Source organism: Grampus griseus (genome assembly GCF_964374135.1).
Source record: "Grampus griseus genome assembly, chromosome: 15".
Classification (NCBI taxonomy): domain Eukaryota; kingdom Metazoa; phylum Chordata; class Mammalia; order Artiodactyla; family Delphinidae; genus Grampus; species Grampus griseus.
The window spans coordinates 74,594,960-74,621,641 of NC_139009.1; the positions used below are offsets into that span (position 1 = coordinate 74,594,960).

General features: G+C 57.3%; 1 protein-coding gene across 2 annotated transcripts in view; it reads left to right on the plus strand.

Moving 5' to 3' along the window:
* The first annotated feature begins 411 nt into the window (after positions 1-411).
* ATOH8 (atonal bHLH transcription factor 8) overlaps positions 412-26,682 on the plus strand; it is a 34,016-nt gene continuing 7,745 nt past the window's right edge. The window contains exons 1-2 of one of the 2 annotated variants that reach the window (XM_082672302.1): positions 412-1,255; positions 10,820-11,057. In XM_082672302.1, the coding sequence (XP_082528428.1) occupies positions 500-1,255; positions 10,820-11,057 (994 nt within the window). In that variant the 5' untranslated portion in view covers positions 412-499. The remainder of the gene's footprint in view (positions 1,256-10,819; positions 11,058-26,682) is intronic. The other variant, XM_082672303.1, reaches the window with a different exon arrangement.

The window sequence follows — 26,682 nt, forward strand, 5'->3', positions numbered from 1 at the left end:
AGGTGGAGAGGACGCGGACAAAGGAGGCGGCCAGCAGCCCAGCTGTTTTGAAAAATGCTTCCTGTTTCTTTAAAGGCGCTCGCGGCTCGGGCGGCCGGGGCTGGGGAGGCTGCGGCGGGAGCTGCCTCCTCTCCGGGCGGCGGCGCTGACTGATCTCGCGAATTGGGCTTCTGTGTAAACTGAGGCTAAACAAACACAGATGGAGCGCAGCGGGCGTTCTCCAGAAATGCTGGCACGGCGGCAGCGACTTCAGATGACACTCTGAGCGCTCCGGGAACGGACAGCCTGGCGGCTTCGCGGAGCCGGCGGCGCAGCTGCCCCGGACGAGGGGGAGAAAGGGAGGGAGGGAGGGAGGGAGCGAGCAGGGGGAGAGCTGGAGACTCCGAGGCGCTGAGCGCCGCGGCCGCCCGGGCAGAGCCGGCGCGCAGCGTGTAGAGCGAGCGCGGCGGGCGCGCTTCCCGGGCAGCCCCACGCCCCTGCCTTGCGCGCTGCCCGCGCCATGAAGCACATCCCGGTTCTCGAGGACGGGCCGTGGAAGACCGTGTGTGTGAAGGAGCTGAACGGCCTCAAGAAGCTCAAGAGGAAAGGCAAGGAGCCGGCGCGGCGCGCGAACGGCTATAAAACTTTCCGATTGGACTTGGAAGCGCCCGAGCACGGCGCCGCCGCCACCGACGGGCTGCGGGACAGGACCCAGCGGCTGCAGCCGGTCCCGGCCCCGGTGCCAGCCCGGGTGGCGCCGGCCGTTCCCTCAGGTGGGGGCGCGGACACGGCCGGGGAGCGCGGGGGCGCCCGGGCTCCGGAGGTCTTGGACGCGCGGAAACGCGGCTTCGCCCTGGGCGCAGTGGGGCCGGGACTCCCCACGCCGCCGCCACCGCCGCCGCCTCCAGCGCCCCAGGGCCAGGTACCTGGGGGTCCCGAGGCACAGCCTTTCCGGGAGCCCGGCCTACGTCCCCGCATCTTGCTGTGCGCACCGCCAGCACGCCCCACGCCGTCGGCGGCCCCTGCTCCCCCGGAGCCCTCAGTGCGCCCGGCTCCCCCCACGCGCCCTGGGGAAAGTTCTTACTCGTCAATTTCACACGTAATTTACAATAACCACCCGGATTCCTCCGCGTCGCCTAGGAAACGGCCAGGCGAAGCTACCGCCGCCTCCTCCGAGATCAAAGCCCTGCAGCAGACCCGGAGGCTCCTGGCGAACGCCAGGGAGCGGACGAGGGTGCACACCATCAGCGCAGCCTTCGAGGCGCTCAGGAAGCAGGTACCGGCTCCCAGCCACACACCCTCACTGCGCCCGGGTATGACTGAGGGAGTGGGTGGGTAAGTGGCTGGGGGACTTTAGGGAGGATGAGGGCGTGGGTAACCGGCAAGTTGTCCCCGCCCGGTCGGCCCCAGGGCCCAGACAGGTTTGGGTCCTCCTGGGGCAGTGACCTTTGCCACAGCGTTGGTACGGCTCTTAGTCTGCAAAGTCGGGGTGAAGGTTCGAGATCTCTGGCTCGGGCACGCCCTGGTTACAGCCACCCCCGTCCCCCCTGGGGTGACCCTGTCTGCGCGTCTGACTTCACCCCTCATAGTTCACTTTTATGGCAGCGAATATTCGTCTCCCGGGGTCCCTTGGGCGCGGTGGGGAGTGGAGAGGGGCAATGTGGGAATCTGTCTCCGGCGGGGAAAGGGGGAAGACCCTTACCCTTCTGGCAATTTGGCGTGGTCTTGGAGGCCCGGAACGCTGCGGAGGGGTGGTCCTGGCTTTGCCAGAACATAAGGGTCCCGCAGCCCGCGGGAACCTGTCAGCACCTCCTCAGCCCCCACCTCCCAGCAGGGATGCCCCTGAACTCAGGTTGCTTCTGCGCTCTGCACCCCTCGCTCCTGGTGTCCCTTAAGGACCCGGGGTACAAGCCTGAGCCCCCTCTGCAGGGGCGGCCTCAGGAATTGGCTGGAGAGGGCCTTTCCAGGAGATCCCCTCCACTGCTGCCGTTCGCCGCCCGCCGCATGCTGAAGCAGGCAGGTCTGCTGAGGGGACTGATTGGTTTGGGGAATCTTCAGAAACTAGTTCTGGGTGGGTTAGGGGCTTCTTAGTTTGGGGCAGGTGGGGGCTGTCCTCACCAGACACTGTCTTCTGGGGCCGATGGGAAAGAATATTTGTCCAAGAGTTACCCATAGTGGGGAGTGGCAGTTTTACAATTCCACTTAGACAAGATTGAGACTGCCCCGGGATTCTAGGCTGGGCATTTTCACAGAGCGGAGATCTAAGAAGAGTGTGGTAAGTGCCCCCTGCCCCCAGCCCAGACAGGGCATGGGGAAGGGTTGGGGGTGGTGGATGTGACTGGTTTGAATGGTCAGGATTTTTGCTTGCTCTGCAGCTGACTTCCTGTGTGACTTCAGGAAAGTTACTTACCCTCTCTGGGCTTTAGCCAACAACAAAGGATTTCAGAAAACATGATCTTCTTTTTGGATCACACACTCTCCTCTTCCTCCTGTGGGTGGAGCAGGGAAGGTGCCTGTGTCCATCCATGGGAAGGGAATTAAACTCCTGGGGAAAAGAGTTTCTATGACTTTTGAGCCAAAGTGTCACATTTGGGCTTGAGTAAGATGATTGGTCAGTGAGGTGGAGTGGAGTGGAGGAGTCAGATAACTGTCATAGACAGTTGGGACCTTGGGCAGTGGGCCCAGTGGAGAATTCAGTTTCACCCTCAGGCAGTGGCTCTGTGTCAGAGGGTGGCAGCCTGGAGGGCATCCTGCTACCTACCGCCCAGGATGGAAGGATGAGATGGCAGAGAGATGACTGTCCACCTGCTCACCTTGCAGCTAGGGCAACCCCTCTCAGATTGGGGAGGCCACGTGCCCAGAGCATCACAGCTGGTGAGAGGACGGTCAGGGCTGGCACCTAGGTCCTTTAACTGACAGTTCAGCGTCCTTTTTACTCCTCCAGCTGCCTCTTTCAGTTCCGAGAAAGTATTCACGGTCTCTGTGTGTTCAACTACATCTCATTTGTCCAGTGGCTTTAACTTCTTTCAGTAATAAATTCCATCTTATTTGATCTTAACATCCCTGTCGATTAAATTAGCTTTCCATTTAATGGAATGGAAAACTGGGGCCTGGAGAAAGAATGAAGGAAACGCTTCCAAGATCACCTAGTGGGTTAGGGAAGGTGACAGAAGTTTCTGGAATGCCCGCCTGGCCAAATGCTTCTCACAATGTCAGCTGTATCAGCGCTGTGGGCCCTGCGCTCGCAGTATTGTTAAGTCGGAAGGTGGGTGTACACATGGCTGACTCTCTGAGATGAGATGGTTAATCGTGGTTTCCTTTCCCTTCCACCCTTCTTGTGCGGAAGTTCTATATAAGAGGGACAAATTCAGGGAGAAAGTGTGCACACACACACACACACACAGGTACAAACAGCTGTACCTATACACACGATCAGTACTAGTGCCCAAGAGCACACACAAATGCGTGATCAGAAGCGCCTCCTCTGGTTTGTTCCCCCCCTTGCCCAGTCCATCTGTCCCTTCCCCAAAAAGGCTGCTGGTGGGCACCGGTCTATTGTCTGCGAGGGAAAGAAGTATCGCTAGGGCACACTCACCATGTCCACATCACAGCCTCCATCCGATGGGGAAAGTCCTGTGTCTCAGAGGCACTCCTTCCTCCTCTGGACCTCAGTATCCCACCTGTAGAAAGTGCGCACGTGAATACACACTCACACTCGTGTGCGTGTGTGTGTGTGTGCCCTTATCCAGGCAGGCTGTGACTCTGGATCTAGGCGTAGGCTTGACTGTCTGAAATAGACCCTGGGAAAGGAGGGTGAGGAAGAAGGATGGTTTTTCCTGAAATGAGGCCATGGCTGTTGCAGCACCGAGGTCAGGTCTGGGGCTGTGGCTCTGGTCTGGGGCTTCATTTCTCTGAGCAGCTTCCTGGTACGGTGAAAAGAGCACTGGGCAGGGAGTCCGGAGGCCGGAGTTTGAGTTATACCTCTGCTGTATGCGTTCTGTGTGACCGTGGACAAGTCACTTTCCCTCTCTGAGCCTCAGTTGCTAAAGTTGGAAAACGGTGTTAATGCTTACCTCATACACCGCTTCTCTGCAGAGAGCGCATGAAGAAAGGAATGGGGGCCGTAGGAGGAATGAACATTTCTCGAACGTCTGCAACGTCCTCAGGGCTGGGCAAAGGCCTTGACAGATGTAGAAATAAGAATTCTGTAATCATTTTAATAAGAATCATAGAAACTGCCATTTATCAGATGCTTCCTTTGTACTGGGTCGTGTGCTAAGCGTGTTACGCGTATTAGTTCATTTAATGAAGTAGGTATCGTTTCCACTCCCCCACCCCCCCGCCCTCATTCCCACCCCTGTTTCACGGATGGTGAGGCTGAGGTTCAGGGAACTTCTGCAAGTTGGTGGAGGTCTCGCAGCCTTTGGCCACCGCATGAGGCCTCCTGGGTTTGCATTGCATGCCTCCCCGGCCTGCCATTCACTAGGCTTCGGGGTGCCGGCGCCCTCCCGGGCATGGTGCAGTCACAGCCTGCGTGGCTATGTGCCACTGTCATTGCAGAGCCTGGATTCGAATCGGAGTCAGCGAGTCGCTCCAGGGCCCAGGCTCCTGACGGCCCCGCTCTTCAGCCTGGTGACCACCCGGGAGCTGTCCACCCCCAGCAGGGGGAAGCCAGACAGTCTTCTGTGTTGTCCAACCCGTCATGCTCTCAACCAGGAAGGGAATGGGGTGGGGGGCCGCTTGGCCATGAGAAGTGCAGGTGGGGGAGAGGGAGGCCCCCGGCAGCGGGGCCAGGGGGTGCGTATGCGGGGCAGATGGTCAGGCCGCAGCACATGCCACCAGCCCAGCTGCTCGGGGCCCCCCCCGCCGCCTCACGTGAAGGCCATGTGTGCATAGCTGGGCCTGGCCCATGTGCAGGGCTGCTCCAGGCCGGGTGGGAGAGGGTCCAAGGGAAAGCCTGGCCTTGCTGGGCGGGTGAGGGGAGGGGCCAGAGCTGTGGGCCTCGGCCTCCCCCGCAGAACCTTCTGGTTCACAGGCTGTGCTCACCCTCGGGGCATCTGGTGTGTGTGCTGCAGGTTTCCTCTCAGCATTGATGGAGGAATGGCAGCCGAGCCAGGCAGAGGCCTGGGGCGGCAAGGAGGAGCCCTCAGGACTTGCTGAAGTACCACACCAGTGGCCCCTCCTCTGCTGCCCCTGGAGTGTCCCAGGGGGTCCTCAGCAAGTGAACTCAGGATGGCCCAGGAGGGGGCATGAGGACGGTACCCCCAGCCCAGCACCTCCCTCAGTCTCAGACGCCACAGGATGCCAGGGGCCCATGGCCCCACTGCAACCTGTACCCCCTTCCTCAGGGAATGGGGGACGGACCTGCTTACATCCAGATGGGAGAGGGTGATAAAAGCCTCTCTCCTGCCCCCTCGCATCCACAGTCACCACGACAGTAGCTTGTTGAGCCTCATTGCACGGGGCGAGGTGCCTTACCTGGCCCTGTTGTTGTGCCGCCTTCCCATTTCACAGATGGGGATGCTTACGGAGGTGGAGCGAGTGACCAGGATTTGTCCTGTCTGGCCCTGGGCCATGGCTCTTAACCACTCAGACCCAGGTTCTCAGGGTCCAGCCTCGTTGCTGTGTAGCAGGTTGGGATTTTGTTTAAATAGAACTTGACAAGGACCTTAAACAGCCTGTGTAGAGCGGCTTCATCCCAGGGAGCCAGCACTCACTGACATGAGCCGATTAGAGAAAAATTTCAGATGGGATCAAGTGCTCGGCTGTGTGCCGGGGATGTAGTGATGTTGGAGCTGTGTGGGTCCAGGAGTCTTGGTGGGCGTCTTGGGCTGGGTCTGAAGGGTGGGGTAGGAGTTGGCACAGAGGCAAGAGGGTGGAGGGCTTCCAGGCCTCCCCTGCATTGGCTGGTTGGTTCCTGGCTTTGCTTCTCTGTAGCGCCTCCCTACATCTGCCCATGGCGATTCCATTCTGAGGTAGCAGGTATTCTGATGCCCATTTTATTGGTGAGGAAACTGAGGTCCCCTATGGTTGTGGACCTAAGATCACGTGGATGGCCCGGAGTAGAGCTAGGTCCTCAGAATCCCAGGCCAGTGCCCTTCCTGCCTTTTCCCACTTGCTGGAGCCAGGAGAGGGTCCAGCTTGGGGTAGGTGGGATGGAATCTTTTAGGGGCACTTGGGACCTGGTGAAAAATCCCCGTACTGCACCTGCTCCTCTGAAGCGTAACGATTCTTGTGGGGTGAGCATGAGGCAGGTCCTTTTCCTTTACAGGAAGATTTGCTGCCTGTCGGTAGCTGGAGCCGAGCGGCCCTGCTGCCTCCTTTGGCTTCTGTCCCCTGCCCAGGCTGAGCAGATGACTGCTGTGTGGTCTCCGGCAGGTGGTGGGATGGCTGGGCTCTGGGCCACGCTGTGGACGCTCAGAGAGGTAATGCACTAAGGCTGGGGTCCCGTGGAGTCCAGGACTCTCCATCCCCTGCTCAGAAGGGGGGGCTGCCCACCTCCCCACCATAGGCTATAGATGCTCATCCAAACCCCCAAGCCATCGCTTCTGGCTGATTGGAAAGAGCCCAGCTAAGTAAGGTGTGTGTTCAAGACCCAGCTCACCTTTCATCAGCTGAGAGATACAGGAAGTTCTTACGCTCCCTGGGCATCAAATGCTTCTCTGTAAAGTGGAAGTCGTCATTTCTACCTCATGGCGCTGTCGAAAGATGAATTATATTCACAATACCCAGCCCTCTGCCTGGCCTTAGTAGATCACAAGAAACAGCAAGGGGATGACCTAGTTCCAACAGTCATCCAGGGTACCCAGGCATTATTCCCGCTCTCCAGATAAGAAAACTGAGGCTCAGAGAGGTGAAGCTACCTGTCCAAAGTCACCCCGATGTTTGGGATTCAGACCAGCTCTTTCTGCCTTACCTTAACCTCCTAGAATCAGATCCTCATAGGCCAGGGTGCCTCTGAGCTGGGCTTTTGGGGGCCCAGCTCCTGCATCCTGGGCCGTGGGCACCAGCATCACCACCGCTGGTGGTGGGAGTTTGGAGAGCCCAGTGGCCAAGCCCCTGGTGGGAGCTTGGGGAGCCCGCCTTCCTTGGGCGATAAACACACGAGCTTCTGGCTCCAACCGGGTCTTAGCTGAGTGACCTGGGGCCCAATATGTCACCTCTGTTTCCTCATGTGCAGATGGGGTAACAATCTTTATTTGGGGGAAAGTTTCAACGGGCTGAAACTACCTGTGAATAGTGACCATGGTGCCAGGTAAACAACCAGAGCTCAATAGATGGGTTGGTTTTCTTTTTAAACTCCACAGTTGCTTCTTAATTTATTTTTGGCTGCATTGGGTCTTCGTTGCAGCGTGACGTAGGGCTTTCTCTAGTTGCGGCGAGCAGGGGCCACTCTTCGCTGCGGTGCACGGGCCTCTCATTGCGGCGGCTTCTCCCGCTGCGGAGCATGGACTCTAGGCGTGCAGGCTTCAGTAGCTGTGGCGCATGGGCTTAGTTGCTCCGTGGCAAGTGGGATCTTCCCGGACCAGGGCTTGAACCTGTGTCCCCTGCATTGGCAGGCAGATTCTTAACCACTGCGCCACAAGGGCAGCCCCCTCAATAGATGGTTTTCTTGTTAGACCTGGACTTTGACACAAGCAGTGGGACAGAGTGACAAATCTGGGGCAAAACTGGATCAGAACTTGGCACGGGAGTCCCTAGGTCAGCCTTGGCCTCATCTGTTGCTCGGTGGTCCCGCAATGACCCTGGATCCCCATGTGCAGATCCCTTCCAAGATCCCTGCTCCCTGCTGGCAGGGAAGCCCAGCTGCTCAGGGCCCAGGGCTCAAAGAGCTGGGTAACTCCCAGCATGGCCTCTGGGTAACAACACACTAGGGCTTGTGTCACAGAGCTGTGCCCGGTGTCCAGAGCCTCCACCAGGCAGGCACTCCCTCCCTGGGTGCAGGGGAGGCAGAGGTGCTAGGCTGGTCCCTGAGACCCATGCCCCTGCCCCAGGGAACCTTTCTGTGCCACAGACCTTGTTCATTTGTTCAGGCTGATAAAGCAGGATTCTCTGGACTCTGGATGAGAACAGGCAACGTGCATTGTTCTGCAGGCTTTTCTCAGATGGGTTTGGAGCTGTGGCCAGGACTGGGAGGGGGAAGGGGAATGCACAGGAGTTGGTGGTCCCTGTGTCACCTCCCTGCCCCTCCCTGCGTTTCCTGGCCTGGTGAAGGACAACTCCTTGGCTGCTAGAGGATTTTTTTTTTTTTAACATCTTTATTGGAGTATAATTGCTTTACAATGGTGTGTTAGTTTCTGCTTTATAACAAAGTGAATCAGTTATACATATACATATGTTCCCATATCTCCTCCCTCTTGCGTCTCCCTCCCATCCTCCCTATCCCACCCCTCCAGGTGGTCACAAAGCACCGAGCTGATCTCCCTGTGCTATGCGGCTGCTTCCCACTAGCTATCTACCTTACGTTTGGTAGTGTATATATGTCCATGCCTCTCTCTCGCTTTGTCACAGCTTACCCTTCCCCCTCCCCATATCCTCAAGTCCATTCTCTAGTAGGTCTGTGTCTTTATTCCTGTCTTACACCTAGGTTCTTCACGACATTTTTTTCCCTTAAATTCCATATATATGTGTGCTAGAGGATTTTTGAAAGGTGACAGCAAACTTCACCTCGGGCCTGTGGTCTCAGGACCCCCAGGGGGTGGGGGATGAGCAGGCAGTATGTCCTGGCTCCAGATCTCCTGCTTCTCACCCTCTCTGGAGACCCTCTTTAGAGACCCTCTGCAACACCCACCGTAATAATGCCACTGACTTGTATCAGGCCTTACTATGTGCAGCGCATATGCCATCTCCTTTAGTCCTTACCACGCTCTGTGGTCAGTCCTGTTAGCAATATGACAAGGACACCAAGGCTCAGAACGGTTCTGTCTCTTGCCCAGGGTTTGTAGCTAGAGCCAGGAGTTAGCCCAGGTGACCAAAAGGTGTATGAGCTTCACCTCTGCACCAAATAACTAAATCTTTATCCTCAGAGAATTTTGGGAATTCCCTGGCGGTCCAGTGGTTAGGACTCCATGCTTCCACTGTAGGGGGCGCGGGTTCAATCTCAGGTCCGGGAACTAAGATCCTACAAGCTGAGCGGTGTGGCCAAAAAGAAAAAGAGAGAGAGAGAGAGAGAGGGAGAGAGAGAACGGTTTTTGAACCCAGTTCTAAACCTTCTGGAGTCACCTGATAGATATGGAGGGAGAGCGTTCATTTGTTCATTCATTCCCTCAGTCAACAAACCCTTTGGAGGCCGGTGATGGGCAGGACCAGGGCTAGGCTCTGCATACAGAGGCCTTCCCCTGACAGCTCACACAGAGACTGACCATTAAATGAGTCCCAGTAATCAGGAGTTAAGGACAGATGGCGGGCTATCAGAGCACCATCAAGGGGAGGCAGCCCTAGTCCCCGGGGTAGGGTTGGGTGGGAGGTCAGGGAAAGCTGCTGGACGAAGTGAGCTTTAACGTGAGATCAAGATGTTGACGCGTTTAGGGTCCTCATCTGAAGCGGCTCTCTTGATCATGCTTTCTCGACCACAGCGCTGCTGACGTTTTGGGCTGAGTCATTCTTTTCTGTGGAGGCACCGTAGGATCCTGAGCACTGTACGATGTTTAGCAGCTTCCCTGGCCTCTGCAGGCCAGTAGCCCCTCCCCGCCTGCTCCCCGGTGGTGACGATCAAGAGTGTCTGCAGACATTGCCAGCTGCCCCTTAGGGACAACATTGTCCCTGGTTGAGAACCGCTGGTTCAGAACAGTGCCCGGCGTGCTTGTTGAGTGGTCCCTGCAAGGCGCTCCACTCTCTGTGGGCTGAGGGTTAGTACCAGGTATCCGTGGTGGGGATGGACGCTGCGTGTAGATCCTGGAGAGCCGTAGAGAGGAGGATGCCGCAGCCTTGGCTGCAGTGCACGTTTGGGCCATTTAGGTGAACGACGCGTCAGAGCAGCTGTATTGGTTAGCACCTGTCGGGTGGACTTTGTGGTGATGTCTCCATGTTACGACACAGAACTCTGCTGCAGTCTTTGTAGCTTTTTGCTCAAGCAGCAGGAGCATTGGTGGACAATGTTAGAGACCCCATCGCTTCACGCATACAAATCCCTGTGCCATTAGTGAGTGTCTAGTTGGTGATGAACGTCAAGGCTGTCAAGTCTGGTTGGGGCTGTCCTGTTGCAATGCCCAGCAGCGCCCCAGGTCCAGAGGGCGGAAAGAAAAAGAGAAAAGCAAAAGAAAGCCAGTCGTGTGTGGGCCCCCCAGCTGAGCACTGACACTTTGCTTCTGGTCTGTTCCCAGAGTCCGGGGCACCTAACTCTGCTCTGACGTTATAACATCCCTCTTGAGTGTAAGTTCTCTGATGGCAGACCCGAGTTATTATCTGTGGTCGGACCCCAAGTGCCCAGCAAGACAAGTGCCACTGAATGAGTAAATAGACCCTCAGAGCTAAAAAACATCGGTTCTCTCTGAGAGATTCCTTCTCAGGGAGGGAGGGGGGTGGAGCTCTGTCCTGGGGGAGCTCACTGTGTTTCGTGCGCACTGACGTTCGGGCAAGAGCTAAGTCTCGGTTACTTCCCCTGTGACGTGGGAACGTGGATGCCTCCCAAGGTGGTGAGTGTGGAAACGGCGGGTGCTCAGAACAGGGAATAAAATCCGGGTTGAGGGACTCGATGGGCCACCTCTGCCGCCCTGCAGTCCCCTGCCCGGCGGTGCAGATGTCAGTGAGAGGGGCCCTACCCCTGCCTGGCTGAGGTGCCCCCAGGCCGTTCTCAGCAGAGAGCCTGGCAGCCCCTCCTGAACGCCTTCTCGCCCTCCAGGTGCCATGCTACTCATATGGGCAGAAGCTGTCCAAGCTGGCCATCCTGAGGATCGCCTGTAACTACATCCTGTCCCTGGCGCGGCTGGCCGACCTGGACTACAGCGCCGACCACAGCAACCTCAGCTTCTCCGAGTGTGTGCAGCGCTGCACCCGCACCCTGCAGGCCGAGGGCCGTGCCAAGAAGCGCAAGGTACGTGCCAGCCACGCAGGCGGCAGCCTCCTGGGAAGACAGAGAGGTGGGGACGGGAGCCTGGGGAGCCCCTCACTCCCCCCAGGCTTCCAGAGGGACTGGTGAGCTCGGCCCTTAGGAGCTTTGCTGGGGTTCGCGCCAGCTTCAGGGCTCCTCAGACCCCTGGGACTGTGTGTGACTCTGCTCCTGGGAACGGGGCTGCTGGGTACCTGGGACAGTCACCCTGGGCCTGCGTGTGTTCATCACTTAACTGAGGAGGACAGCTTATCTCTGAAGCTCTTTCTGGCCTTACGTGCTCTTAGGATGAATCCCCCATGCGACCCCTGATGGATGTCATATCGGGGGAGATCTCCTGAACTGGTAACAGCCCAGGAGAGCCCTCTGGTGTGTTTTGGTAATGTGACTTGGCCTGTGGGTTACCTGAGGCCACGCCTTAAGGCACGTGATATTCATTCATTTGTTCTGAAGAGATTTGCTGAGCCCCAGCCATGTGCCGCGCTTGCCGGGCAGGGGTATAAAAATGATACACATACGGTCGCAGCACCCCTGCAGCTCACAGGATGCTCAGAGACCCTCCTGCCTGTGGATAAGGGCAGAAGAGTGTAGGAAAGGAGGCACTGGAGGCCTGTGCTGGGGCAGGGGAAGGCCAGGCAGAGAAGGGACAGGTGACCGCTCCTGCCCGAGGGAGTTGGAAAGGTCATCTTTGTGTAAGTGGTGTTTGAGCTGGACAACAAGGAGGTCACCGGGCAGATGAAGCAGGAACAGTATCTGAGGCAGAGGGAACAGCCTGTACAAAGCCTGATGTGTTTGGAGAAATACGGGCGGGAGGAAAGGTGTCGGGCACAGCTACGCTTCCCAGATGGCCTAGGCTCCCAGCATTTCCAGTTGGGGGTCATTGCCAGGCTGTGCGGAGCAAGGCTCATGGCAACCCTCTGGATCTCTGTGCCCACGAGGCTAGAGGGAGAGAGACAGAGGGTGGGACCCAGTCTGCATCCATGAAGAGGGTAGGGGTTAGAGATGCCTGCCTCCCCTGGGCATCCGGGGATGGGGAGTGGGGGGGGGTAGCCAAGTGGCTCCGGCATCCTCCATTCATTCCTTCCTACCACCTCCTCCTTCCTTCCTGGCCGGCCCCTCCCCGCATCCCTGACATTCCTCCCCCAGCCCCCCTTTCAAGGAGGCCCCTCTCTGGGTTCTCCAGGTTTCCCAGGGGCCCCTTCAAGAGGCTTCCAGCCAGGGAGGCCCTCTGTGGACTCTCCTGCCCACAGCAGGGAGGGCCCCGGCACGTCCCCACCGCCAGCCACTGCCGCTGCTGCGGTGATGGCACGTTGCGATCCTGGGAGTGATTTAATGTGGACCAATTAGATGAAATCTTCCTCAAGTGGGTGAGAGAGGAAGCGCCACTGGCTGCTCGCAGGGCGGCTTTTCCTCTGGAAGGTGACGCGGGTAAATTAAGGGCGTGATTGATGGCCCCATGCAGCGCTCGGTGACAAAGGAGGGTTGTAAACTCTCGGTGAACTTCCCCTGGCGTTCGGTGGTGGTCGGTCGGAGGTGTGGATGGGCAGGATGGACAAGCGCCATTTCCCCCATCTCTGCCTCTCATCCCCCCTCCCCAAGTCCTCCCATCAGCCACCAAAGGCCAGAGTGCTGGGTCCCCCTCCTTCCCTGTTCTTTGATTGGAGCAAGTGCCCTGGGCTGGGGAGGAAACTAGACACTTGGGAGGTGAGGGGGAAGAAGGGGGGTGGTGGGGTGACGATGCCCAGCAGAGACGAGCTTTTGGCTTCCCCTGAAATCACATCAAATCTAAGACACCTTAGAGACTATCTGGTCCAGCCTCCCCATTGTCCAGATTGGGAGACTGAGGTGTTAGATTGTGGGTAAGAGCATCAAACAGCCCTGAGTTCAAGGCCTGGCTCACCACCTACTAGCTGTATCATTTTGGACCCATTTCTTTACTGCCTCAGTTTTCTCCTCAATAAACGGGGATGGTGGAAACATCAGAGATGTCCAAGGCCCTTTCTAGTCTGACTCTACGAGCAGAGGTCCTGCCTCACCTCTGAAGAGCAAGGGGCCCCTTGCATCCTGCAGCCCTTCCTGCCGAGCGGGCTGTCCTGAGGCTGCCATCTCCCGAGGACCATGCCTGCACAGCCACCGTTGCCCAGAGGACTTAGAGGGAGGGATGGGACAGGGTCTTGGGGCTGCTGGGGCATCTGAGGCCTCTTGGGCCCTGTAACTGCCCTGGTAGATTGGCGGATCACAGCACCACCCCACTCCTGGTGTGTGTGCCTTCCTGCATCTGTCACCATGCAGGTAGGTGAGTTTCAGGGATGCCCTCAGGGGTGGACTTCAGTGACCCGCCCAGTGGCCCTGAGTGCCTGGGATAGGCCATCCTTTTGTTAACCAGAACCAAGGGAGCTGGTGTCCCTGGAGACGTGTTCCTTCATTTGTTCATACATTCATTCGTTCAGTGTCTATCGAGCAGCGGCAGTGAGCTCCGTGTTGGGGAATCCCATCCTCAGCACGTGGGCACTGTGACGGGTATTTGCGATGGGGCGGGCTTGACCCTCCCTAGTCCCTGTGGACGGGGCAGGTGGATGTCAGGCTCAAATCAAGCCCCTGTTGCCCCTCCCCTGCAGCCATTCAGGGCGGCCTGAGGGTTTGGGGATGGGAGTGAGTCAGGCTTACATTCTAATGGAGGATAAAGAAAGGAAGAAACTAGAAAATGATGCTGATGTCAGTGACCAGCTGAAAGGAAGTCTTTCATAAATGGTCATCACCAGTGCCACTGATGGCGCTCTGAGCTGTCCCACGGAGCGTGGCTCTCTCACCGTTCATGTGCCCCAGAGGCTGGGCGACCCTTTTCCAGAACACCACCTTGACAGACTGTACTCAGTGTTCCCTGATGAGCTGCCTTGTCCCTCCAGACCTGTGTTAAGAGTGGGATTTAAAGTGATCTTTCCTTACCCTCTAGGCCCCAGGCACATCCTTTTGCCCGTCTCAGCCCTTCCTTGCTGGGGGTGGGGACCTTGACGGGTGAGTCCTCTATATCTGGACCTCACAGGAGGTGACTTTGAGGGTCCAGGGTCCGTTTGGAAGCCCTGGTCGTGCAGAGAGGCTCGTCGGAGGCTGCCAAGCGGAGAGACAGGTGGGAGGAGTGGAAGGGCTCTGCAGAGCTCAGCTCGAGCTCCGGCTGCAGCCGGAGATAATGCACATTAAGCACCTGGCTCTGGGCCATGTTTCCGCAGCTCCTGTTTTTAAAGCAGCGACTCCTGGGAGCTTCTGAGGAGGAGAGAAGGGAAGAGAAGCAGAACTGTTCCACACCTGGGCAGGGTGGGCATTGCCGGGCCTGCGGGATAGGAGACGAGCAGTTTCCCACAGTCTAGGGCCCTGCCTTCCAGTGAATAATGATAATAATAATAATGACAGCGGCAGCAGCTACTGACACTGATGGCATAGCTTAAGCCCTGGCGGTAAATGGCCAGTAAGTTCCTGCCCCCAGGTTTCTCACAGGCCCCAGGTTGGCGGGGTGGGGTGGGGGGAGAGATAAGTTCATTATGGTGCGCTGAGCTAAGGGCCCTACCAGACACCTGGGCACCGATTGGTGACCCCAGAGCTGTGGCTGTAGCCGTGTGTGCCAGCTGGGCAGGGAAGGCTGGCTCTGCAAGGCCAGAGGCTGCTTCTCACCCTGTGGGTGGTCCAGTGCCAGAGGAGGCAGTGAGGCTGGCATAGCTCGACCGCATCTTCTCTCTTCCTGCTGCTTTCTGGGTAGGGGAGGCTTTTCGTGGTGATGGCAGGTTCGAGGGTAGCCGGACCCCTGTTGGGAAGAACATCTTGGGTGCAGACTTCTGTACTTTTGGTGCTGGGGGCCAGCTGAGGTAGCACATTGGTTTTGGGTTGGGGGGTCAGTGGGAGCCGAGAGGGTTCTGTCTGGGTGGTTGAAACCAGGCCTCGGACAGGACCTGGTGGCACCTGCTCTCTCTGTGGTCTGTTCCGGAGCCCCAGAGTATGTGAGGCAGTCTCCAGCTCCTGCTCTGGCTGGATCCAGCCCCTCGTGTGCAGGGTCTCCTGCATCCCCAGAGTCCCCATTGAGGGACACTGTCCTGTCTCTGTCCCCACATGCCACGTACACAGTCACCCCCACTGGGGCTTTGGTCTCCACTTCTGTAAGGTGAGTTGACCCCAGAAGTGATTTCTAAGGCCCCTTCTGGTCAGACTTTCCGAACTGAGGTCACCTCAGCTCCTTTTTCTGTCTCAATGACAACAGGCGTTTACTCTCCCTTCCCCTCTGCCCATCACGGGCATTTCACACAGATCTGAAAGCTGCTCACAGAGACTGTCGGGACCCCAGTGCAGTGCACCCGGAGAATCCTGATACTACCTGACGTTCTTAGAGGCTGGATCCCACGCCAGGCGAGGTGCTGGGTGCTTAGTACTTCTGACAGATCACCCCGTTGACTCCTCCCGCCACCCCTTCAAGGTGGATCCTGACGTTGTCCCAGGAACAATGAATCTTAGGCTCAGAGGCCCGAGGAACTGGCCAGTAGGAGAGGTGCCCGGGGCTCCTATCACTTCCCTGTCCCGCCCCCCGCATGGAAATGGGGTGGTGAGAGGAGGTCCTGTTTCCACATCCTCCGAGCCATGTTACTGAGTTAAATACCATGTGCTTTCAAAGCCCATGGAGTCCGTCTATGCTGGGAAAGAAGGGGGGTGGGTGGGAAACCACCATTAAATTCCCTTCTTGTCATAAAAATGGATGCAATTTATTTTTTCTGGCATTCCAATTACATAGACGTTTGTCGCCAGCTGTTTGTTCTAACACGGAGTGTTCTCTCAGCTGCCGTTTCTCCTCTCTCGGTTGACACCGTTAGTCCACACGGCTGGCAGGGACTGGGATGGAGGGGTCGTGGGCTGGGGAGCCCCCCAGGTTAGCTTCCTTGGAACGCAGAACTTGGCCCTCTGCTGTTCGCCGGGTGGTCCCGAGGTGGGGGAGAGACTGGGGCACTGCTTTCCCCTCTCCTTTCACACTGTCTTCACCTCTTCCTCCTCTCCCCCGCTGACACGCACTCACAGACCCCACCCTTCTCCCCACCGTGCTGTGTATGAATGAAAACTTGGGGTCTCGGACAGTGAGAAGGGACCAACCTCTCCTGCTCAGAAAGTCAGAGACGTGCAAAGTCCCCTCTGATGCTCTAACCTCCAGGGCATCTCTTCGAGCCAGTGCCCCTCTGGAAACCCCTTCAGAGGCTCAGTGGTCCAGGATGCTACAGGTGGGTGTTGAGTTGAGAGAACCCTATAGTTCCTTTCAGTTCTCTCTGGTGCTGTCATTTAACTTTAAGGCACATACAACAGGGAGACCCTTGGCAAGACCACGAAGTAGGGGAAGTGTAGGCTTTGGCGCTGGGGACCTGGGTTTGAATCATGGCACTGGTACTTCCTACCCATGTGACCTTGGGTGTGTTACCTAACTTCTCTGATCCCCCGTTCTCTCGTGTGTAAAGTGTGAGCTTATAAACCTTCCTTGCCACCTTGCTGGAAGGATTAAAGGAGATCCAGTATGAGAAAGGGCTGGCCTTTTCTCAGTGCCAGAAGGGAAATCTCAGGAATTTACAGCCACAAGGTAACAACTTCATATGGAATCCCAGGAAGGATCATCTCAGCAAAGGGCAGTGCCTGGAATGGATGAATGACCAGACAAAGGGCAGATAAGGGCAAATAATTCTGAATGGGGGACTCCTGTTTGTCCGGCGTTCGGGGCAAACCCCCTGGCCCTGCATCCTTAAAGGGGGACGAGCACCTAGCCAGTCCAGAAATCCCTGGGCTTTCAAAGTTCACGGATTCGTACCAAAGAACATGCATAACGTGTGGTTGTACGTGGTAATAATGCTAATAAACAGACTCTCACCAACAGTCGCGCTGACCGAGCGGGGGGTGCCCATTGCGTGCCGAGCACCTCCCATACTTTATCTCTACCCTTTATGCTGACCCCACAAGTTAGCACCACTTCCCCATTGCACGGAGGGGAAACTGAGGCCAAGAGAAGGGCAGTAGCTTGCCCAAGGCCATGGAGCGAGGAAGTGGTGGAGCTGCTTTGAGCCCGTGTCTCTTTGGTTCCAAACTCCGAGCTCTTCAGCCGCGCCCGGGCCCTGAAGCTCACATACCGCCCAGCAGGGTGGCCTGAGCCCGGAGACCCCCAGCAAATGCGGGTGCAGGGCCTTGTCAGGAGCAGCAGCTCTTATGTAAGCAGCCAGGCTGTGGCGCTTGCAGGCTCCATTGAGCCGCGGGGAGCCCACAGACCGCTGGGGGTGGCAAGGGGTGGGCCGGGCCGGTGGGGGGGGTGGTGTCAGCAGCCCCCCGCCCCCAGTGCCGCCGCCAGCGAGGCCTGACACGGGGTTAAGTTGCCCTGGCGGCCTCTGGCTGCAGCTGGGAGCGCGCCTGGTTCCCATTCCGGCGCTGTGGTTTTGATTAGCTGTTCCACAAGGCGGGCCTGGTGGCGAGGCCCTGGGAGCTCCGCTGGAACAGAGGGTCCCCCGCCCGGCCGCCGCGGCCCCCCCTCCTGGCAGCCCCAGACTCCAGATGTTCCGAGCGCTCGCTGGGAAGGCCTGCTGGCGCCACGGAGGGCAGAGGGCAGGGAAAGCACGCGAGCTGGAAGCCCAAGCACTCAGTCACCGCAGGCCCTGGCAGCCCGCCCAGCGCTCTGCTGGCACATTCCCCAGCTCTCCCCTGGCCATCTGTTCCCAAAAAACCCTTTCAGAGCCTCATCATCACTCAGGATACAACAGCACAAGCAGCTGGTTTGGAGGCAGCAGGGAAAACCGTGCAAAAGGTCCTTTGTGAGAGAGGAAACTCGCTTATGAATAACAGGGCTGGACGCCGTAAAAGTTGGCGGCTGGAATCCGTGTTTCTCAGGCGCCGCTGTTTTCTCCCGACTCTTTATCTCCGCTCTTTATTTGGTTTCCCCTTGTTTTCTTTTAATGGTGTTTCTTCCCCTTCTTGCACCAGTTGTGACTTTTCTTCCTCCTCTAAGGTGCCTGAAGGCCACCTAATTAGGTATCCTGGACGCTGCCGAACTGTTTTTCCTTCCCAAAGCTCTTAAAATGGGAGGCGGTTAGAAGTGACTGTTGTCATAAAACCCGGGCTGGAGGAGACGGGGCAGAAAGAAGGTGCCCGGGAGGGCACAGTGTGGGCAGGGCAGCAGAAAGTCGTCAACCCGAGGGAGGGTCGGGGGCAGAGAGAGCGTGGAGACTGCCATCAACACATCGGAAGGCAACACGGAGACGCTCTGGGAGAGCAGTGGCATTAATGAAACGCTCAGCGCCTGGCGCCCCAGCTGATTGCAGTATGACAGGAAGCCTTTTTTAAGAACAGCCGCCACCGCCAGAAACTTCTGGGAGACGTCTGCCTGGAATCTGGGCACCTCCTGGGAGCAGTCACCGGGTGGCCTGAGTGGGGCCCTTGGGCTGTGCTGGGGCAGGGCTGGCAGCTGGGAGGCCAGCATTGGCGGCGGTGGGGAGGGGAGGGCAAGGCCTGGCCACCTTCCTCACACCCCCTGGACCCCTGAGGGGGAGCTGAGAGTCAGGCCCAGGGCTGCCAGGTGGAGGTGGGGAGAGGGACACCGCCCAGGTGTCAGATGGGCGTGACCTCATGGGGGGTCACGGGGCAGGGGCAGGGGACTGGGGGCTTCCCCTTTCCTTTCTCAGTGCCGGCACCCCTTTTTCACTGCCTGCCCCAGTGCTGTCCCGTGAGACCCAGAAGCTCGGCTGCCCCTCACCCCGGCAGTGGAAAAAGCCTGTCGTCCACATCGCCGCGGGTGGCCGGTCCTCACACGCTGAGGCTCGGGCTACGGAGGGCGTTTCTTCTGCGCTTTACTCAGGCGCCGTACTTCACTCCTTTCTCCTCTCTTCCCAGTTTCGGTTGGAGAAGTGGCAGCTCTGGCAGGACAAAATATATATAAGTTTATCACAATTTCAGGGCCATTCGTCTCCCCGTCTGCAGGGCTGGGCATGGGCCGAGGTCCCCCCTCCCTGCTAAGGCCTGGGTGGGCAGCTACCTATCTGGACTCTGAGGCTGGTCTCGTCTCTGCCCAGGGGCCTGCGTAGCTGGGTGGCCTTGCTCAAGTGTCGTATCCGGGAGATGCCAGCCTGACTGCCCACCTATCCAGGGGTCAGTGGCACAAAGGATGTGAAACTGTTTTGTGAACTCTGTCCTCCCTCCCGTGTCTGCTGCCTGAGAAGCTGGTCCCCGTGGAGCCGAAGGTGAGGAGGGCCTGGGGAAGGAGGCGTGGCCGCTGGCCCCAGGCCCCTGGTGATGACGTGGGGTCCGACCAGTGACCAGAACTTGCTTTCCAGACCTGGAGCTTCCAGAGGAGCAGTGGGAGGAGAATGGAGGGCAGGGCTGCCCTCCCACTGCCCATTCTTGAGCCCCTGCCCCTGGCACAGTGGATCGCCTGGCACAGGGGGCGCCAGCAGGCCCTGGTTGTCCTTTTTCTACCTCCCCCTGCAGACTGGAGGCTGGTTCTAGGGGAAGGTATAAATCCCTGCCTTCCTGACCTCCTAGTATAAACGTTTCTAGAGGGCGAAGCAGGAGCCTTTCCTGCCTTCACGGTGCTTAGTTCTCTGCCCAGACTTCATGGCCACCTGGGGCCTGGCCCTGCCGCCCAGCTGCTCCCTGGCTCAGTTCATACCCACCTGCGCCCCTCCCAGCAGCTCTGCTGAAAGCCAGGTCTGACTGCCTCACTCGCCCTGCTCAGGACCCCTCAGGGGCTCTCCACAGGCCAAGGGTAGAGGCCAGACTCCCTTACAGGGCACCTGCCCCTCCCCCTAAGTGACCTGGCTCCAGCCGGTCACTCCCGGTGTCCCAATTTACACTCCATCAACGCAGAACTCCTCGCCCAGAGGGGCTATTTTTGGCCTCTGTGCTCACGCCGTCCCTTCTGCCTGGAATGCCCTTCTACCCTGTCTGTCTGGCTAAGTCCTGCTCCTGGAAGCCCTCCCTGACCCCTACCCCAGCCTCCACCGCAGGGCCCCATAGCATGGCCACCTCCCTGCCCTTACCATAGGGGGGTGTAGAGTCTAATTCAGGAGAGCATCCTATGATACAGTATGAAGTCATGATATATTATGTGATACTCCATTATGTGATATTTGAGAGCTCATTTTATTGTATTTTTAGGTGATATGTTACCTGATAAATTATGTGATATTAAAACTCTGTACTACATTACCTTATGTCACACAATGTGTGTTTAGGACACCTCTCTAGCTAGACTGTCAGCCCTTTCATCTTTGTGTCCCAGCTCCTGGCACAGAGGAGGCTGCCAAGTAATGCACAGCGTTCCTTCCATGAAAATCCACACACGCTGGGGCTGAATATTCCTGAGCTGAAGGCAAAGACTCTAGGGAAGCGTGAACTAGGGGCTTTAGGACACAGACAGGGAAGTGCCCCTGGGCTCCCCCAGGCTCCTGTTTGGGGAGTTTGGGCTCTTGTTGCCTTGAATCAGTGCAGAAAGCTTTGCATTTCAGATCACAGAAACGCCTCTAGCAGCAGCTTAAACTAACAGGGCTCCTGTTTCTCACAGTTAGGAAAGGTGAAGTGAGGAGACTGTTCCCTGGCTCCAAGGCTCTGGTGATGCTAAGGCTTCGGGCTTCTTTCTTGGTCTTTACCTCGTGACTGCACAGTGGCTGCCACAGCACTGAGTACTTCATCCACACGCTACATCCAAGGCAGGGCAGGGCCTTGCTGGGAAGAGCGTTTCTCCTCACCAGTTCAGTCAGTCCTGTCCAGCCATCCCCTACCTGCCCTGGAAGAAGGGGTGCTCTCCCTGAAACTGAGGAGGACATTGGGGCCTCTCATCTGGGAGGACAGTAGGGTAAACGGCCACGTGGCTCATCCCTGGAAAGTTGACCCTGATTTTTGACAGAGTGGTTTTCTTCCCAATGGGGCTGACGGATGTCATCATAACCTCAACCACAGTGTCAGAACCCCATCTCTGCGAGTTTGCCTACTCCTCCCCCCAGCCCCGCAAAGTGAGGGCCAGTAGCCCTGTTTTCAGTTGACAGCACTGAGGTTCAGGGAACCTAGGTGACTAGGCCACTGGTGACCTGGTTCCTCTGCACAGTGCTTTTCAGTGTGCAGAGCCTTCTCATGCCTCTTATCCTCTTGAGTTTTGCAGTGACCTCCTGAGATCCACGTCACTAACCATGGGAGCTAGACGAGGAGGCTGGGACCCGGGGGGTGAAGTCACTCAGTGCCACACAGCTGGGTGGGGCCAGGCAGGACCTAGGCTCATCCAGCCCCTTGAAACAAGCGCTTCTGAATCTAGACCCATCACTGCCCTCTGTTCTCCCAAGGTGAGGGAGTCTAGCAGTGACGCGGGTCTGTCTCAGCACAGCCACTCATGAGCTCTGTCAGCTCGAACACTTGCCTTCTCCAAGCTTCGCTTTCCTCATGAGACGTGGATAGAAATGTCCATGGGTGAGGAGGGTTCAAGGAAATGATGGCCATGAAAGGGCTACGTCAACTGGCTGCACTACGCAGTCACTGGGGCTCCTGGAGGACACTGCTGTCCATCCGGAAGGTGGGAAGAGGGACCTTGAGTGTCCCCTCCCCACCCAGGGACTTAGACTGGGTGGACTTGACTCTGTTGCCAGGCAGCAGACACCGAGTCCGTCCTTCTGCTGCGTGTGTGTGTGTGTGTGTGTGTGTGTGTGTGTATATGCACAGGTTTGTTGGGGCATCTGTAGGCACTGTCTGCCAGGATCAGACGGAGGGCCTCCCACATGGTGGACTGAGTGTCTGGCACTGGGGAGGTGCCCGGAGGTCTTCAAGGGTTTCAGAGCTTCCCCTCTCCCCCAGGGGTCAGGATCCACTTTGGCACCCACCCACCCCCTCCACGTTTACACGCAGTGGTGGTTCGTTTATTCAACAGAAGCAGAAAAAGATGAATTAAGCTCGAAGGACGCTGTACGTTTATTTGAGAATAAACAGTTTTGAGTGTTTACTATGTGCCAGGCATTGTTTTAGGTGCTGGGTCACTCTGGAGAACAAAACAAAGGCCCCACCCTTTGGAACTCAGGCTGAATGACACAAAGCCCGGGCAGGAAAGCTCACAGGAGAGCCCTGCAGGACCTTGTTCGCAGCCCACTGTGCTTAGCTCCGTGCACAGTTCTTACAAGCCTGCCTCCCTGGAGGCTCGGGTCAGAGCAGCTGAGCAGAAACAACCAGGAGACCAGCTCCTGGAGCAGGTGCAGTGACAGCCCCCAGAATCACAGCCAGTGGCCTGATGGCGTGGGAGGAAACAGAGAACAAAGAGGGCAACACCAGGGGCTCAGAAAAGCCAAGGGATTGGAGCCATTTAGTGTCGGGGTGAGGGGCCCCGGGAGCCTCAAGGACCTGGGGAGTCCTCTGTAGACTGACGTTCCCAGGCTTGACCTTGAGTTGTCAAGGGGAAGCTGAAGTTCATCCAGTAGCGTCTGACGGAGAATGCAGGGAAGTGCATCAATTATTGGGAACTGGGACCTGTCCAAGCTGTTTGGGCACAGAAAACACACGGCTTCCTTTCTCTAGGGAAAGTCACTCCTGCTCAGGGGCTTGTTCTCCTGCGGGGGCAGCGCTGGGCGGGTCGGGGTCCTTGTCTGTTTTGCTCACGGTGGGGGGGCCCCCCGTGCTCCGAATGGAGCCGGGCACAGTCTGAACACTCAGTACGTGCTTGCCGAATGAATGGAAGCGTGAAAGCCCAAGCAAGTGAGGTGTTTCTAGCTGCCTTCCACACTATCTCATGGGCAGCTAGCTCCTCTCTGCCGTGTCCCCAGTGGGGCCCTGGCCACCTGATGGGGAGACACAGTTCCTGCCTTGAGGAGCTGACATGCAAATGGGGGGAGACCCCCCCCACACACATACATACACACGTGTGTGTACTGACATGTGGCTGCCTCACCCTGAGTGCTTGGCTTCGCAGCCTTTGTGACCTTTGATCCTCTCTTCAGCCTCAGACAGTAGACTACTATTATTGCCATTTTATAGGTGGAGAAACCGAGGCACAGAGAGGTGACGTCAGTGCTCCAGGTCCCACGGCTGGTGGAATGGGGAAGTCAGGATTCAAACAGAGGCTGTGTGATGCGACAGCCGGCACCTTTAGCCACTCCGCTGCACTGCGTCCGTGAGGGTGCTTGTGCGTCAGGGAGCGTATGTACGTGCACTTAAGTGTGTGTGTGGGTGAAAGATCCGTTTCTCTTCCCAGTACTGTTGTGGTGTCACTGACGGTCAGGGTGGTGGTGAGTGAAGAGCCCTGATCAGAGATGTCCTACCCTTTCCTGCATCCCACGGTATCTCCAGAGTCTGGCTATGAGGGGCTTAGGGACGATGGGAGGGGCCAGAGGGAGGGTTTGCACACTGTTTTTTCAGAAATCATTTGTCCAGGGGCCTGGTGGCCTCTCCCAGCCACCCCATTATCGCCTCCACTGATCCTGAACTATCCACAGCTAGACTCTGACTGGGGGTCTCCTGAAGACATGCTGTGGGCTTTGCAAAGGCTTGTGGGCCGGCACTTTAGCATGAATTGGCTTGTCTGGTTGATGCCCCCTCACTCCTGCTGTCGCTTTGCTATAAGGATTGGGGAGGGGAGGAGAGGGACTTCCCTGGTGGTCCAGTGGCTAAGGCTCCACGCTCCCAATGCAGGGGGCCTAGGTTCGATCCCTGGTCAGGGAACTAGATCCCACGGGCCAGCACTAAAGATCCCGCGTGCTGCAGCGAAGATCCTGTGTGACACAACCAAGACCTGATGCAGCCAAAATAAATTAAATAAAAAAAAGGATTGGGGAGAGGGGAGGCACGGAGATATGCAGAAGCATGATGGGGCCCCCGGGGACCCCCGACACTGTGGTTGGGGGTGTGTGTATATGTGTAGTGTTGGCGGGGGGTGGGGGGCGTGTGTGAGGGTCATGAGTCGGGGCCCTAGGGACGCTTCCAGGGAGCAGGGCCTTCCTCACCTGGCTGGGCCACGTGTCTGCCCAGCTATCTGCTGCCCTCCAGCCCGGGTGCCTTCTCTGGCTATGGGGCAAGGGCAGGAGCTCCTTGAGCTTCTGGGATCTGGAAGGGCAGCGTGCAGCGAAGTGGAATTGGCTGGACAACCTCACAGGACGGGGAGCAGATGGGAAGCTGCAGCAGCTGGGCCTCAGGCCTCACCCAGGCCAGCTCGGCCCTTGCCGTGCCCTGTGCTGTGGGTGGGGTGAGGTGGGGACCAAGAAAGGCAGATAGGCTGACAGACGTGGAGAGAGAAGTAGAGGGGAGGCCAAGAGAGAGCTGGCACAGAGAGACGCGGCGGGAGCACGGAGAGAGAAGCAGAGATGGTCAGCCTGCAGCCCGAGAAGGGTCGGCCCGGCGGCCCCTGGGGTCTCCCTGCCCGTCCCCTGCAGGCGTGGGTTCTCCCTCTGAGCTCTGGCCCGGCTCTGCAAGCGCCGGGCCTCCCACCTTCCCTTAGGCCCCAGGGGATGAAGGCTGAGGCTTTCTTAGCACCAAGAGAGGTGGCAGCTGGGGGGGTGGCTTGAGGACTTTCTAGTCCCGATTGCCAGTGAAGAAGCTGAATCCTCTAGGGACTGAGGGGTCTGCCTTGCTCTGCTGCATCCTAGCGTGTGACCGAGGGCCTCCATTTCCCCATCTGCAAAATGGAAGCAGCGACAGCACCTCCCAAGGACTGTACAACCGCACATGCAGAGGAGTGTGTTGGGCTCCGGACGAGGCCGCCCTCAGCCGATTCACGGACTACTGTCCCCAGGCCTGGGAGGATGACCTGGCCCCCTGTCTCAGGAGCCCGTGGTGGAGCCGTGTGGGGGGAGCAAGTGGGTGATGGCAGCTGCAGCAGCCATAACTCGAGCACAGAGGGGTGTAGGAGGAGTCGGTATGAAGTGCTTGGAGGCTTCAGAGGGGAAACACATTTCCCCAGACTGCAGTGAGGTGGGTTTCGGGGCAGGCAGCTGGACTGGAGGCCTCATTGTCCTGGACTGGGGACACAGCAGGGACACAGCCAGCAGAACCCTGCCCTCCTGGAGCCTCCGTTCCCGTGGGTGGAAGTACTCCGCGCAAGGCTGTACTGGAACAGAGGGGACGCCCGGGACTGGACGGTGCTCTCTTAGTGCTGGCCCGGGTGCCTGGGTCCCAGCTTCAGCTCCAGCATCTTAGCACAGGAGGGGTCCCCAGTGTTACTCAGTGGTTGTTTCCTACAGCTAGGAAAGTTCTTCTGTATGTCCTTGACTGACCCTGAGGTTTGAACATAAATGTTGGCACCAGTCAGCGAGCGGTTTAGACTGCTGGACCCACTGTTGCTCCTGACCTGGACCGACAGGGCAGGACGTCCTCCTAGCATCACAGGAAGCTATCTGCACCCCGTAGCCGGGAGCTCCTGGCAATCATATTCACTTCTCTGATGAGTGGCCTGGAGGGACACAGCGGGGGGTAGGGGGAAGAGGTGACTCGACAGCATCTACCAGGATAGCATTTTGGTGGTTTCTGCTCTGCCCTGGGGTTAGACTGTAAGCTGCTGCAGGGCAGGGCCTCCAACCCTGACGCCTGTCACAGAGCTGACAGGAGGAACTCAATAAATCTTTGATGACTGAATGAAGTTTTCCCCCAGTTCATGGTCCCCAGGCGGATTCTCCTGGCTCACAAGGGGCTCTGGCTATAACTTTGCAGCTCTTAGATCCTGGCACCTGGAGAGCCCTCCCAGCCTGGACACAGTGTGGTCGTTGATTCACACCGTGTTCCTGCCCTTAGCAAAGGGCCGCCAGCTCCAACTGCTCATAAATTTCCTGCCTGTCACCCGTGGCGCCCAGGCCAGGCGAGGCGGGAGGCGCTGGGGGTGGGCTGGTCCATACCTGCTTCCAGTTCCCTGGGAAGTTTGGAGGCCAGAAGCCCAGGCCTATGCTCGTGCCCAGAATAACCTCAGCAGAGCCTGGCCCTTGGAGAGGTGGAAGCAGATCTGCCAGATGCAAAGATGTATGGGCTGGAGTGTTGGAGAAAACACAAACACCAGCTTGCCGTGCAGTTTGCACAAGCTGATTTCACTCCATGAAATCCAACATAGGTCTGCCTACGCATAGGAAAAGTATGTGGATGGATGGGCCTAGAGATGATCATACTAAGTGAAGCAAGTCAGACAGAGAAAGACAAATACCATATGATATCACTTATCGGTAGAATCTTAAAAATGATACAAGCGAATTTATTTACACAACAAAAACAGACTCAAAGGCATAGAAAACAAACTCATGGTTACCGAAGGGGAAAAGGGTGGGAAGGGATAAATTAGGAGTTTGGAATTAACAAATACGCACTACTACATATAAAAGAGATAAACAGTGAGGACCTACTGTATAGCACAGGGAACTATAGTCAATGTCTTGTAATAACCTATAATCGAAAAGAATCTAAAAAAAAATATATATATATGTACATATATGTGTGTGTGTGTGTGTGTATATATATATATATATATATATATATATATATATATATATATATATATATATAACGGAATCACTTTGCTGTGCACTTGAAACCAACACAGCATTGTGTATCAACTAGGAAAAAAAAAAGGAAAAGTATGTGGAACAGCAATCACCCAGCACTATCATGGTTTCTCTCGGTGGGGAGATGGAGGTGATTTAAATGGTTTTCTTCTGTTC